This window comes from Nycticebus coucang, chromosome 2, assembly GCF_027406575.1.
Source record: "Nycticebus coucang isolate mNycCou1 chromosome 2, mNycCou1.pri, whole genome shotgun sequence".
NCBI lineage: Eukaryota > Metazoa > Chordata > Mammalia > Primates > Lorisidae > Nycticebus > Nycticebus coucang.
The window spans coordinates 76822334-76837371 of NC_069781.1; the positions used below are offsets into that span (position 1 = coordinate 76822334).

Genomic DNA, 15038 nt, shown 5'->3' on the forward strand with positions numbered 1-15038 from the left:
AAATCACCTAAGTGTCCACACAGCTGGTGCTCCGTTCTTGAAGACTGTCTAGGTTAAAAAGGTGAAGACTGCAAACTCCCAGGTCATATTTGGCCCACGGTTGTGTTTTGTTTGGCCTGCAGTGTTACCTACTTGTTTTTTAAAAAATAAATCTTTAATTGTAGCATTTTGAAATCCAGAGACTACACATAAAAACTCGATTTCCAGCTTCTCTTGGAAATTTGTAACTTCTGGCTACATGGACTTCACATTTCAATCTTGTACTTTTGTCCCTTTTAGACAAAACTTCTCCAGTCCATCTAAACCTGTCCACTTGCTTCACTCAATTACTTATCTGAGATTTGAAGCCGTTCAAATTTGGGACCTCTGATTTTAGGGTTCTGAAGCATTCAACCACCAAAGTTACAGTTTTTGTTCATCTGCTCCCTCCACCATCAGGCTAAATGCCTTTGATAATGACCAAAGTGGCTAAAGTACCTGAGAGAACCTCTTAACTTTATACATCCTGATCTATCTGGACATGTTCACAAAGCCTGAAATTTTGCAAGTATCACTGTTCATGCAGTGAATATTTATTGAGCAACTACTATGTACCAGGGACTGTTCTGGCCATTGGAGATATAGAGGTAAACAAGACAGCTATAGAAAATGTCTACAGAATGCAGCAAATGTCACTTCTGGGAGCCTCCTTCACTAGCCAAGGGGCGTGCTGCTGATAAACACTGGCTTGCAGCAAGCATCACACAAAGATCAAATTCAGGTCTCAGTAAAATTATAGGGGCTACGTATTACAGAATATCAAGGTTGAAACCAGGGACATCCAATCCTCAAATGCCAAGGTCCTTTTATACCTAGTTTGTATTAGTGAAATGCAACTTGCTTTAATCTTTAAATGAAGGTCACACCTTTATACACACCTTGAAGGATCCTATTTGCTCAAGCACGCTCTTGTGAACAGTTAGAAGAAGCACACCTATGTTATTTTTGCTGTTGTTTCCCGCCCGTCCCCACAGGGAGTATAGTTGCTTTGATCCAGTAAGAAGGAGGCTAAGGCACAGTTATAAACCTAAATGTCTACAGAAGCCAGGTGGGTTTCCTCAAGGACGCTTGCCTGGGATTAGAAAGAAACTGGGAGGAGAGGGGTCTGTGGTCAGCCATGGACTACATGGCCTGTGCAGTGGGTACAGCTGCACTCAGCTCTGGCTAACATTTCCACACAGTGATGTGGGCCTGGTATTGCCTGATCTCATTTCTCAAGAGAAGCCAGAAATCAAGATTCTTTCTATGTTGGCAACAAATGGAATATTTTTAAAAAAACACACACTGAGTGGGCCAAACAAAATATGTCTGCAGGCTAAATGCAGCCAGTTTGCAGCCTCTAAACTGAAGGAAAGGCATGGCTTTCACAAAGGCAGTTCTGCCAGGGCACAGAGGCTCCAGACATCCTGGTTTACACAAAAAGGGGCAGAGGAATAAGACATTTGTTCTCATGATTTTCTACATTACCATAAAAAGATCAAATTCTTCTTCTCTTCGAGCAATCATTTGGTTCAGAGTCTCGTCGTCCGGTACTTCATCTTCTTCCTGGGGTTAAAAACAAAGTGATTTAACAGGCTTTAAGGAAAAGGCTGGGCAGCTGGGGCAAGCTACAGACAAGTAAGGAAAATCTGTCCCCCAGACCAGAAGGGTCCCGTTTCCCAAGCCAGAAAGAAAACGGAAAGGTTGCTGCGTTTAGTACTTGCTGTGATTGTTTTATAAGCTATTGAAATGATCTTCCCAGAGCAAAATCTGTTCAGGGAGGAAACGTGGCACATTAAAAGAAATACTGACTCTCCTGGGTGTGTATCTTGATTCTGTTACTTTTAAAACAAGTTACTTAATATCTCCCCGCCTCAACAACTTCATCTGTCCAATGGATGTGACATCTACTTTACAGGAGGATGTAAGATTTAAATAAGGAAGTCCACATGATGAAATGAAACTAATTCTTTGAATTTTATTTATCTTATCCACAAAAGGTAAAAGCCTTACAAAAACATGAGAATGTGAAACTTTGTGACTAGGCACAGAATAAGACAGTAAAAATCATATATATGTGCCAAATACATGGCTGTTAAGATATAAGTAGCCGGTTCAAAACCAGCCCTGGCCAAAAAAAAAAAAAAGATATATATATATATATTATATTTAGTCAATGTACCTGCGTGGGCATTATTCCTAATGTTTAGATCTATGGCTGGGACAAAGGTATCAATAATAAAAAATAATTTAAATAAAGTAGAGAGAACAATTATTATTATTATTATTTTTTGCAGTTTTTGGCAGGGGCCGGGTTTGAACCCACCACCTCCAGTATATGTGGCCAGCACCCTACTCCTTGAGCCACAGGCACCGCCCATAGAGAGAACAATTATATAAGAGCTAAAATCTTGTTTTTTAGAAATGTTATGCTATGCTATGACTTCCACACTTTTAAAAATGATTTTAGAAGTTGGGCATATACTACAGGACTTATCTTTCAAAATTATTTTTATCACATGCTGAATGCACTTGTTAAAAATCAAATGGGGAATTTCATGTGTCAAATGGAGGCAACTTGTTTTAGAAAGAGACTATGAGTGTACTAGCAGCTTAAATGAGATGACTATGTCGGTTCCTAAGATAATGTCTTTCGTGCTATAGAAATTTAATAAGTGTTAGAAATGAAGAGGGACTTTGCCTAACAATTGCAATCAATGTAAACCTGGCTTATTGTACCCTCAATGAATCCCCAACAATAAAAAAAAATAAAATAAAATAAAAAATAAGTGTTAGAAATGAATGTAATCCAGTTAAGAAAAAAACCTATGATTCAAGATAATAATTACTTCTGAAAAACCTTATATTCTGCTTCTCTTCTAGACTGATTAAAGTCAATTTGTCTAAATATTACATTTCATGTGACAAAGACATGGACTTAGACCATGTCTTTGGGAGTGAACTTAGATCTCATGGTACAAAGCATCTAGTTAACACACTCTCTGATGAACAGACGTCCTGCTGTTCCTGCCCTCTTCCTAGAGCCACACATTACCCTCTCATCACCTGTACAATGGGGGATGTCCACATTTCCATGTCCAAGATGAAAAGATTATCCCAAGAAGCCTATCCATATTAACCTGACCTTCATAGAAAATCAAATGGCTGGGAAGTGCATGGGTACATCAACTATGGTGATGGTGGTCTATACCATCCTGAATATTCAGGACTGGAGCCCTTGACTATAGTCGCTTAGTGTCCTCATTAACAGGCCACGCAGAAAATGGTAATGTTTGTATGACATGCTGATGGCCCAGGAACGGTACAGAACCTCAGCAAGGCTGTTAAAGCTAGTAGCATTTGTCAGGGGGATTCTACTCGAGGCCACACCAGGAGGCCTTCTGATCTGGGAGAGATGAAGAAGGAGAGGTGTCCCCACAGCTTAGGGGGGCTGGAAACTCCATGCTCCCTCGCCCCACTTCTAACCCAGGTCAGGTACTAACTTTACAAGGCCTACATAAAACAAATAAGCAAAAGTGTTGAGTTTTTCTTTCTTTGGTAGAGTGCCATGGCGTCATAGGTCAGCAAAAATGTTGAGGAGACTACTGGCTGAGTACCAGCTCTGCCCTCACCTACTTTGTGACAGTAAATATCTTCACCATATTGGGTTTACTTTTTTGAAATGTACAAGTGTGTAAAGAAAAACAAACAAATAAAAAAATCCCCTGAAAATCTAAGTCTTTATCTGTATCAGATATTCTTTCAAGAATCAGAAATGGTGAATTATTTAAGATAAAAAACATTCAAATGTGTGGAGATGTGTGAGTGTATCCACATATGTATTTTTCATCATTTTCTTGAAACTCAATGGATAACTAATCAAATATGTAAGACCGTCAAATGAGGAGGCATAATACAAAAGTACTCTTCAGTTTGCAAAAGGGTTCATTTCAGGATTCCTTTAAATATCAAGCTCTGCTTCACATTTAGATTCATTTCAGAAAAAAAATAGTACAGACGGTCCTTAACGATGATTAGACTTATGATTTTTCAACTTTCTGATGGTGTGAAAGGGATATGAATTCAGTACACTCCTCAACTTAAAATTGGGGCTATGTCCTAATATTTTCAACTTCATGATGGGTTTATTGGGATGTAACCCCACTGTATTATAAGGTTTGTATATAAGACCTTGAAGAGAATTTAGATCATAATTTACAGAAGACTTCAAAAACATCCTATATAAGGTAAAATCAAACTTTAATATATGCAATAAAAATAGTATTCCATATGAATATGCGAGGCAAACTTACTCTTCACTTTAAAATAAGGGTACACAAAAAATATACGTTCATCCCCAGCCAGTTTTATAAGAACTGGTGCTAGTATTTGTAATTTGCTAGACTATATAAACGTGTTTTCAAATCTATTTCAAATCCATTTTGGAATGAAAATTTAGTATAAAATTACTAAAATCGGCAATCAAAAAAAAAAAAAAATACAGGCTCAGCACCCGTAGAGCACTGGCCACATACACAGAGGCTGGCGGGTTTGAGTCCGGCCCAGGCCTGCTAAACAATGACAACTGCAACCAAAAAATAGTTGGGCATTATGGCAGGCACCTGTGGTCCCAGCTATTCGGGAGGCTGAGGCAAGAGAATCCACTTGAGCCCAACAGTTTGAGGTTGTTGTGAGCTGTGATGCCATGGCACTCTATCGAGGGTGACATAGTGAGACTGTCTCAAAAAAAAAAAAAAATACAAATGACAACCCAAAGTTCCCCTAAAATAAACATAATCAATGCATTGATGCTATAATCTGGGCAAATAAGACTGCTAAACCAGTATTTTTCTCAGCCTCTGGTTAGCTCTTAAAGAACAATTTATAGTAGAGGTTAATATCACCCTTTTCAAGTGCAAATATAACCGAAAGTACTAAAGGCAGCTGTGAAGGACTGTCCTATAGAAGCGCAAAAGTGCTGTGATTTCTGATCAAAAGGCAACAGAGACACAGGGCTCTGCAGGAGGGACTTAGAAAGGCAAGGAGGGTCCCTTCCAGCTTTGTCTTGTCTCATGGCCCGAGTGTGTTCCCTGCAGTTCCGCGTCTGCCCTACAGGCGGCAGCATCGGCGGTACAATAGCAGCTGGTTGTACCTCCCTGGGAAAACAGCATCACAGGTGGAGCCTTGAGCGTCCTCTAGCAACAGCTTTTACCATACTCCTTTGGAAAATGTTCAGAGACTTTCTATGCTTGGGATCTAAAACAGCAGTTAATTTATTCATTTTAATTAACAGCAGCCCAAGAAGTTCTTTAAAAGAACAAAGGGGTCATTCTTAGTCCTTTAGAGATAAAAGGTCACTGTTTGATTTCATAAACTTGGGGCTTTCTGCAATACCTCATTTTCCTCTTCGTGTTCCAATATGGCCTGCAGGAATGCCCTCCGCTCGTGGCTTGAAGACTTTTGGTCAAACATGCCCGCCTGGATCACTTTCTGATCCACATTCAGCTTGTATTTTGCGGCCGCGAGGATCTTTTCCTCCACGCTGTTGACAGTGCACAGCCGCAGCACCCGGACCTCGTTCTGCTGCCCGATGCGGTGGGCTCGGTCCTGGGCCTGCAGATCCTGTTTGGGGGAATGATACGCTTTGAGCGCTGAGATGCCTGGCTTGGCCTCCCAAACCAGCTCCTGCCCAAACAGAGATAAAGGAGGGATGCTGCGTACATTTTAAAAACACAAAAGCTACCTTCTTTGGAAAAATTCAAGGTCATTGAGTTATTCAAGTAAACCTACATACATGTCAGGTTTTGAAATCAAGGTCTCAAAATGTTTTCTGTTCTCATTTTTGCCATCAGAATTAGTCCCTAACTACAACAAAAAAAAACAAGACTTTGATATCAGAAATATAACTTAGATATTACCTACAGCTAAACTTAAGTTGCATGAAACACCTCTACTTTCATGTGATGTGTTAAAGATGATTATTTTTTTTTGAGACAGAGTTGCCCCAGGCTAGAGTGCCTCAGTATCAGCCTAGCTTACAGCAGCCTCAAATTTCTGGCCTCAAGAAATCCTCCTGCCTCAGCCTCTTGAGTAGCTGAGACTGCAGGCACCTATCACAATGCCCAGCTACTTTTAAGATGGGGTCTCACACTTGCTCAGTCTGGTCTTGAACTCCTGAGCTCAAAGGATCCTCCTGCCTTGGCCTCCCAGAGTGCTAAGATTACAGGAGTGAGCCACCACGCCCAGCCCTACAGATGATTTTTAAAACATCACTGAGTTGAACATATAGGCATTGTACATACATAATACATATAGTGTTTACTTAGCTAGCCCATTTCCTGGGACCTGACCCTCTTATAGATCTAGTTTTTAGTTTGGAAAATGAAAAGGATTGCCAATAAAGTAGAAAATTGTTACTAAAAAGTGTTAAAATTAGGCATATCTCTTGACTCAGAAATTTCACTTCTAAAAAATTTATCCTAAAGAAATAATCATGGGGGGCGGCGCCTGTGGCTCAGTCGGTAAGGCGCCGGCCCCATATACCGAGGGTGACGGGTTCAAACCCAGCCCCGGCCAAACTGCAACCAAAAAATAGCCGGGCGTTGTGGCGGGCGCCTGTAGTCCCAGCTATTCGGGAGGCCGAGGCAAGAGAATCGCTTAAGCCCAGGAGTTGGAGGTTGCTGTGAGCTGTGTGAGGCCACGGCACTCTACCGAGGGCCATAAAGTGAGACTCTGTCTCTACAAAAAAAAATAAAAAAAAAAAAAAGAAAGAAATAATCATGGGTAGGCAAAGAGATTCAGAAATAAAGATGTTCGTTCTTAACCTTACTTATTATTATTTATAATGGTTTTTTAAGTAAAAAAAGTTAACATTCAATAAAACACTCATTTTTAAAAACAGAAGCTTTTAGATTGGTTAAAGAAATCACAGTATTTTACTGAGTATATGTACCAATATAATATCATAAAAATTATAATGTAGAAGATTTAATGACATAAAGCCCTAAGAAGTGAGAACTACATGTTGAAAATGAGCAGATTCATTATTATGGTCATCTCTGTGTGTATTTATGTACACCGAAAAAAGGCAGTAAGGATAAATACCAACATCTCAACAATGTTTATATTTCCAGGTAATAAGATTATAGGTGTTAATCTTCTTCATTTTTCTTTTTTCTACTTTAAATATTATACTCCGGTAAGAAAAATAGTAATGGAGTGTAAATAAAAACCTCCATAAACCTATAAAGCAGTGCTACCTAATCTTAGAACTCTACAATAAAAACTTGGCATGCCACTTTCATTCATTATGGTCCAGGTGATGGTATTTGAGCCAATGTTAAAGAGTGGTTTGTACAACCTCCCCACCCCCCAAGACTTGTATAGATTTTCAGGACAAAGTTCTGTTCTTTGGATCCCACATCCCTAGCACCTTGATTTGCATAAAGCTGGTGCTCAACAGCTGTGAAGCCCATGCTCTTGACCAGATGAGCTGCTTGGTCACCTGTGTGGCAAAAGGAAGCAGCAGGCAAAGGTCTACCTGAAAGGTTTGTATTGGCTGCCCAGAAGATTGCTGTTTGCTATAACTAGGCAAACGCTTGTCCTCAGAAGATAAATGAATAAATAAATATAAAATTTCATAGTGCTGAGCCATGAACACAGCAGGGACTAGGCAATATATATATTGGGTATAGAGTGGAAAGAGCTCAAAGCCAGGATTCAAACCCAATCCCAGACAGACACAGGTTTGAGTGATTCTGGCTGTGCACCTGTAAGCAAGCTAACATTGACCAGTTCCGTTATGTGTAAAATATCTTGAGGATTACCTGAAATAAAGTACACAAAGTGCCTAATAATTTCTGGTAGAACTGTTGTTTAATAAAAATTTGTTTCTGGGAGGCGCCTGTGGCTCAGTTGGTAAGGTGCCGGCCCCATATACCGAGGGTGGCGGGTTCAAACCCAGCCCCGGCCAAACTGCAACCAAAAAATAGCCGGGCGTTGTGGCGGGCGCCTGTAGTCCCAGCTACTCAGGAGGCTGAGGCAAGAGAATCGCTTAAGCCCAGGAGTTGGAGGTTACTGTGAGCTGTGTGAGGCCACTGCACTCTACCGAGGGCCATAAAGTAAGACTCTGTCTCTACAAAAAAAAAAAAAAAATTTGTTCCTTTACTTTTTAAATGAAAATGCAATACTCGGGCAGCACCTGTGGCTCAGTGGGTAGGGTGCCAGCCCCATATACTGAGGGTGGCGGGTTCGAACCTGACCCCGGCCAAACAACAAAAAATAGCCGGGCCCTGTGGCCAGCGTCTGTAGTCCCAGCTACTAGGGAGGCTGAGGCAAGAGAATCACCTAAGCCCAGAAGTTGGAGGTTGCTGTGAGCTGTGAAGCCACAGCACTGTATGAGGGCGATAAAGTGAGACTCCGTCTCTAAAAAAAAAAGCAAAAACAAACAAAAAAAGAAAATGCAATACTTGTCTTCATCTCTCTCAGATCACTGATTTCTAAAAATCAAAAATAGTTGGCCCAAACTAATGGTCATGTTTAAGTGACGGACAAAAAGTCTATTCAGGCCCAGTGTAAGGGACCTGCTGGAAGTGAATCCACTGATCGCAAGAGACATCCTAGCTACTTGCAGAGGTAGATAGTCAGTTTAAGGAACTTGCGGTGAGTTAGAGCAGTGGAAATTTGGGGTCCTGTGCTTTGTTGCCAAAGTTTTAATTCACGTGTAGTTAAGAGAGAACTGTTGTAAGTTCCTGCAATTTACTTTGACTCTGGAGCGCCCCTTTTAGCTACTTTGACCAGAAGTTGTACCCACAATGTTTATAATACAGCTAGAAAGAGAGTGAGGGAGGGAAAAAGAGAGAGAAAGATGGGAGTGGAGGGGGAAGATGTCCCAGCATCCTTTTCCATGGGAGATTAGCATTTCCTGAAGCAGCGATTTCCTTTGGCTCTTAGAATTTACTTGCGCCAGTGAAGGTAAACATCTGAGACTCAGTAAGAAATGTTTGCCTCAGAAGATAAAATAGAACAAACTTTCCCTTCACCCACAGGACAGTCCTCAATAAAGACGTAGGCACCGGTAAGTACAATAATCTAAATGGCTAACGGCACTGAGAACCCTGGGAGAAGAGGGATCACTTATTCCTCCTCCCTAGATACCCAGCCTAGCTTCATCTGGTTTGTAACGCTCAATAAATGTTTGTAGAAAAAAATACTGAATTCGAAATGGTAAAGAGGAAAAAAAAGTGATAGGTCTTTCAACATTTTTATATATATTTATTAAAAAGTATAAAAAATTTTCTGGGTTGGGCACAATGGCTCACACCTGTAATCCCAGTACCATGGAAGGCCAAGGCCAGAGGATCATTGCTTGAGGGCAGACCTTGGAGATCAGCCTGGGAAACAGAGTAAGACCCCATCTCGAAAAAAAATTTAAAAATTAGCTGGGTGGGCAAGATACGCTGGCTCATGCCATTAATCCTAGCACTCTGGGAGGCCAAGGCAGGTGGATTACTTGAGTGTAGGAGTTTAAGACCAGCCTGACCAAGAGACCCTGCCTCTAAAAATAGCCAGGTTATGTGGCAGGAACTTGTAGTCCCAGCTACTTGGGAGGCTGAGGCTAGAGGAGCACTTGAGCCTAAGAATTTGAGGTTGCTCTGAGCTATGATGCTGGGCATGGTGGTATGTACCTGTAGTCCCCAGCTTGGGAGGCTGAGGCAGGAAGATTGCTTGGGCCCAGGAGTTCAAGGTTACATTGAGCTATGATTAATTGTGCCACTGTTCTCCAGCCTAAGTAACAGAGCAAGACCCCATCTTTAATTAATTAATTTTCTGAAGACTTGGAAGTAATATGTGTCGGTGGCTCCCAAACCTGTTCCAGGTCAGAAAATTTCAGTAGTAACTCTTCCTTAATTTAGTCACTCCACAGGGAATGACTAGAGAGCATATATGGTAGTTCTACGCTACTGGCCACCCAAAGGTTTCAAACCACTGGTTTATTATTTAAGTCACTACTCCCCAGAAGCAGGAGAGAACCTATGTCAGAATCTCCCAGGCGCTCTCGAAGGAAGCACCCAACCCCACTGAATAAGAACTGGGGGTAGGGCAGCAGGGAATGGGAAACAAGCGTGTATATTTTTAACTCCCTTAGAATTGTAATGCAGCCCTGAACTGTACTTCCTGCCTGAAATGACTGCTACAAGCCTTTTCCACTCAATTGCCACAACAACTCCATGAGGTAGTTTGGGGTACTGTTGAGGAGACTAAGGCTCAGTGAAATAGAATTCATATTCATATGCGAGAGGTACAGTTTTTCTTTTACTATATTGAATTCAACATTTGTTCCAATATGAATCAAATGCCGACCAATACCATTTTACCCAATATCCCACAGGCAGACACCTTACCTCCCAGAGTAATTTAGTAATTTAATTTCTTAGTGCCATAAGAAACCTATTCAGAGTGTTTTTTTTTATTTTAATCATCAAAGTATTCCTTTATTTATTTTATTTTAATTTTTATTTTTTGAGACAGAGTCTCACTTTCTTTTTTTTTTTTTTTCAGAGTCTCACTTTCTTGCCGCTGGTAGAGTGCCATGGCATCATAGCTCACAGCAACCTCAAACTCTTGGGCTTAAGCAATTCTCTGGGATTAGCCTCCCAAGTAGCTGGGACTACAGGTACCCACCACAGCGTCCAGCTATTTTTTTGTTGCAGTTGTCACTGTTTAGCTGGCCCAGGCTGGATTCAAACCCTCCAGCTTGGGTGTATGTGCCTGGCACCCTACCCACTGAGCCACGGGCACGGCCCAAAGTATTTAAAACTCTAAACTTACCTGGCTGAAAGAACTTACCATAATAAAAGCTCAACAGAATCATTTTTGATGATGATTTGAAACAAAAATGCAAATTAAAAGGTTGACTATCATATACTAATTGGCCTGGGGAGGGGGCCTAGGACTCAGTTTCCTTGATGGTAAAGATGCAAATAGTAATATGAACTACCTGGTGGGGTGAATGTGAAAACTAAACAGTGCCCATGGAGAAGCTAACCAGAGGAAGGATCCAGTAAGTGTTAGCTGCTGTTGTCATTATTTTGAAATGTTTTTGATTTATCCTTCACTAAATGTACTTTGCTCGATGGCAATCCCGGGAGGTGGGAGCAAAACTAAGCAGAAACTGAGTTTTCCTGCCTCAAACTTTAAAGAGCTATATGTAGGACATCATATCTACACTCCAGGGACAATAAGGCAACAGCTGTTAAGAATTGACTCCAAAGGTGAAATGGCCCACTTATTTAGAAATTTGACCTGTGTGGCAAATGTGAATCACGAAACTGATAATCTCTAGCTCCTCTCCAGGGAGAGGCCAGGGCACCTAAGTCAGGCCTGCAGACCTGATGAGGATTCCAGTCGCTGTCGAAGATAACCACTGTGTCAGCTGCCTGAAGATTTAAGCCCAGGCCTCCAGCCCTTGTGCTCAGCAAGAAAATGAAATACTGAGACCCAGGTTCATTGAACTTCTTCAGCAAAGCAGCGCGATCTTCAGACTTGGTGGTACCTGGAGGGATCAGAAAAACAAATTTGCCAATTAACTCCTGTCTGAAAATGGTACAACCTAGACAAAAAGGCCTGCTTCCTTGAAAAATATACCCAGACTCCTCTTAGCACTGGTGAGGTAATCCCCAGGGTTTTGTACTTTTGGAAAGAACTTGGAATGTTTGCAATTTAAAAACCAGAGTGAGAAATCAAGCATTTAAACATTTCTGACTGAGCACCTTTGCAACTTTACAAATTTTACAACATCCTTACTCCAACCTAAAACTTAGTGAAAACAGTTTATGGATTTATTTCTTTAAAATACCAAATAATTTTTAATGCACACTCTTATACCTAAAATAATCATTACAGTGTTTTAAAGCAAGTTTGCAATAGGCATTACAGTACAGGGAGGACGATTTATGCCAAGAGAGCGGAAACAAGGGAAAAGCTGATTTCTACTATTTTACGTTTGGATTGCTACTGTGAATGGTCTGGTTGGTACAACCATAAGATGTGAATGGAATCTTGTATCCTGGTAGGCAAGACTTAAAGCCACAATTATCAAAAAACTACATAAGGAGTCTCGCAGTCTGTTTCTCATGTTAACATTCTGCTCTGCTGAGTTCAAAGGATGCTAAATTAAAACCAAACCTCAGAGTAGCACACTCTACACCTGGGGGCGGCTCACCCATGGAGTCTGAGGATGCTCCAAAATCGTGACTAAGCGGAGGAAACCAAACCACAGAGGTCAGTGCTCACTTTGGGGGCAAACTTGAATTCCAAATATGCCATTTGAGCACTTACTATGTACTTTTATACTTTTGGCCATTTCATAAAATGGATTATGGGTGGGTGGGGGAAACTCTCACCATTATACATATTTACTGAATGTGTTTCACTGGAAAATCATTAGGTGCCACGTTTTGGGGAAAAAAGCTTTATTTTTCGGCTGTTGGGAAATGTATATGCATGTTACATGATAGTCTCTGACCGGCTGCTATACAAATATTATTTCTACATGTTTTGGGGTGTTTTTTTGTTTGTTTGTTTGTTTTGAGACGGAGTCTTACTATGTCGCCCTGGGTAGAGTGCCGTGGCATCGCAGCTCACAGCAACCTCAACCTCTTGGGTTTAAGCGATTCTCTTGCCTCAGCCTCCCAAGTAGCTGGAACTACAGGTACCTGCCACAATGCTGGGCTGTTTTTGGTTGCAGTTATCATTGTTGTTTAGCAGGTCCAAGTGGGGCTCGAACCTGCCAGCTTTGGTGTATGTGGCTGGCACCATAACCACTGTGCTGTGGACACCGAGCCTCTGTTTTTTTAAAGATGAAAATATATGAGTAATTTATTCCAGAGGATTAAAGCATTTAGGTGACTATAGCTAAAGGAATCGAGTTACTGCACTTAGGAGGGTCAGGTTCTCAAACATGGGGGGAATCTGGTTTTTGCATTTAATAAAAATAACAATACCCATGAGCGGGCAATCAAATCCCTGAGTATAGTAAGTGGGTATTAGAAACAAGGGTGTTGTGGGGATGCTCCTCATTTGGGGCTTGTGGGGACTCTCCTTATTTAATGAAGCAGCATCCTTAAGACTCAATTTACTGGCTCGGCACCTGTGGCTCAAGCGGCTAAGGCGCCAGCCACATACACCTGAGCTGGCAGGTTCGCATCCAGCCCGGGCCCACCAAACAACAATGATGGCTACAACCAAAAAATAGCCAGGCTTTGTGGTGGGTGCCTGTAGTCCCAGCTACTCAGGAAGCTGAGGCAGGAGAATCACTTGAGCCCAGGAGTTGGAGGTTGCTGTGAGCTGTGATGCCCTGACATTCTACCCAGGGCGACAGCTTGAGGCTCTGTCTCAAAAAAAAAAAAAAAAAAAAAAAAGAAATGTCTATATCAGGACTTAAATAAAATGTTGAAAAAAGTGTTGGAAAAAAAAGACTCAATTTACTTCCTAAGTCAAAGTTCAAGTTTAGCAAACTAGTCAAATCCTGACACAATGTATTGTCTAAATTTAGATTTGGGGGCAGAGGCACTCAATGTGCTTTCTTGGGTGATGTTTTAAACATGTGGAATTCTTTTATTTTATTTTATTTTATTTTCAGGATTGGCTTTCTAAGATCATGGTAAACTATTTGTTCATGATGCTAACAGAAGACACGTTCTGTTTTGTCATGAAGCTGTATTGTCTTTCCAGTTGCAATAATTAAAAAAGTTACTGATACGGATTAATGTTTCATGTTTATCCTCCCCCCTAAACTGCATGAAAAGCCAAGAAACCAAAAAATATTTCTAAAATGGGGAAAGCAGGGGCCTCCCAGAGATAATGGCATCAGGGTACAAAAACCTCCATCTCTGTGGCCAAGTGTAGAAGTTCAACAGTGTTGATTAACTGAAAATGATCACATGTATTAAGATATAAATAAAACTAATTAGGGGATATGCCTAGTGGGATGAAAAAAACCCTAAGTATAAAATCAAGCACTGAAAAACAAAAAGAGCATCAAAATTACTTGGTGGAAAGAGTTTCCAGATACCTCAAGCAAACAGAACAACCGCATACCATATACGCGAGTATCTGGTTTGTACATGAACGGTATAAATAGCTAGGAACTTGACAAATTATAAAAACAAACCAACATAAAAGATGAAAGCACTTCTCAAGCAAAGCTATGGCATTTCTTATTAGAAGGGTCAGAATTTGCTGGATTACCATTTCCATTAGTCAAACATTCTCAAGTCAAGATCTTTGCTGATCACCAGCTACTTTTTTAATGTTGCTCGGGGAAATTCAAACTAGGAGTTTATCCAAGGCAGGTGGTACAGGAGTCCATTAGTACTCAGTACTAGCATCGGTTTCGTGGACTTTTAGACTTTGATGTAGAACATAACCAAGTACAAGAGTACAATGAATAGCAAGGGCAATTGTGTTGAAAATCACAGAATTTGCCAGAAGGAACACACTGCCAGACTTCCATGATTACTAATTTCGACTTAGTTTTCCATTGCTGTTAGAAAATTTTGTCTTCTGGGATAAAACTTCACCACTTGCTCTCACTCAAAAATCATTCTCCAGTGAAGGAAAAAACTATAATGGAATATTAGCTAAATCTATTCATGCAACCATCATCTTTGCAGAAAAAAATAAGCTTAGCTTTCATCAAGTGATTTTCTTTCCTGAAGTCAAAATCGGAGACATCAACCTCAGCAATGCAAATCTGAAGTCATTTTAACACTTGAGTGATAGGGGTGGAGAGCGGTGCTGTGGGATGTGTGTGTGCCAATTTACAGATGTGTGTGTTGACTGTCCACCCCCCAAATGAATGGCTGCTTCTTAGAAAAAGAAGTCTGTACAGTCAGTCTTCTCAATTTCATCTGTAGCACTTTATGTGACTTGCTCGTCTGTCCCCTTCAACCTAATGGTAAGAGCTCTGAGAGTGGCATCAGTGAGTGGTTCATTCGTTTGGTATCTGCAGTGCCTGG

At 40.9% G+C, this 15038-nt stretch overlaps 1 protein-coding gene across 6 annotated transcripts in view; it reads right to left on the reverse strand.

The window, feature by feature from the left end:
• SMARCA2 (SWI/SNF related, matrix associated, actin dependent regulator of chromatin, subfamily a, member 2) overlaps positions 1 to 15038 on the reverse strand; it is a 172606-nt gene that overhangs the window by 65275 nt on the left and 92293 nt on the right. For all 6 annotated transcript variants that reach the window (XM_053574053.1, XM_053574068.1, XM_053574060.1 and 3 more), the window contains exons 24-26: positions 11409 to 11572; positions 5413 to 5640; positions 1507 to 1584 (exon numbers count right to left, since the gene is read on the reverse strand). In XM_053574053.1, coding sequence (XP_053430028.1) covers positions 1507 to 1584; positions 5413 to 5640; positions 11409 to 11572 — 470 coding nt within the window. The remainder of the gene's footprint in view (positions 1 to 1506; positions 1585 to 5412; positions 5641 to 11408; positions 11573 to 15038) is intronic.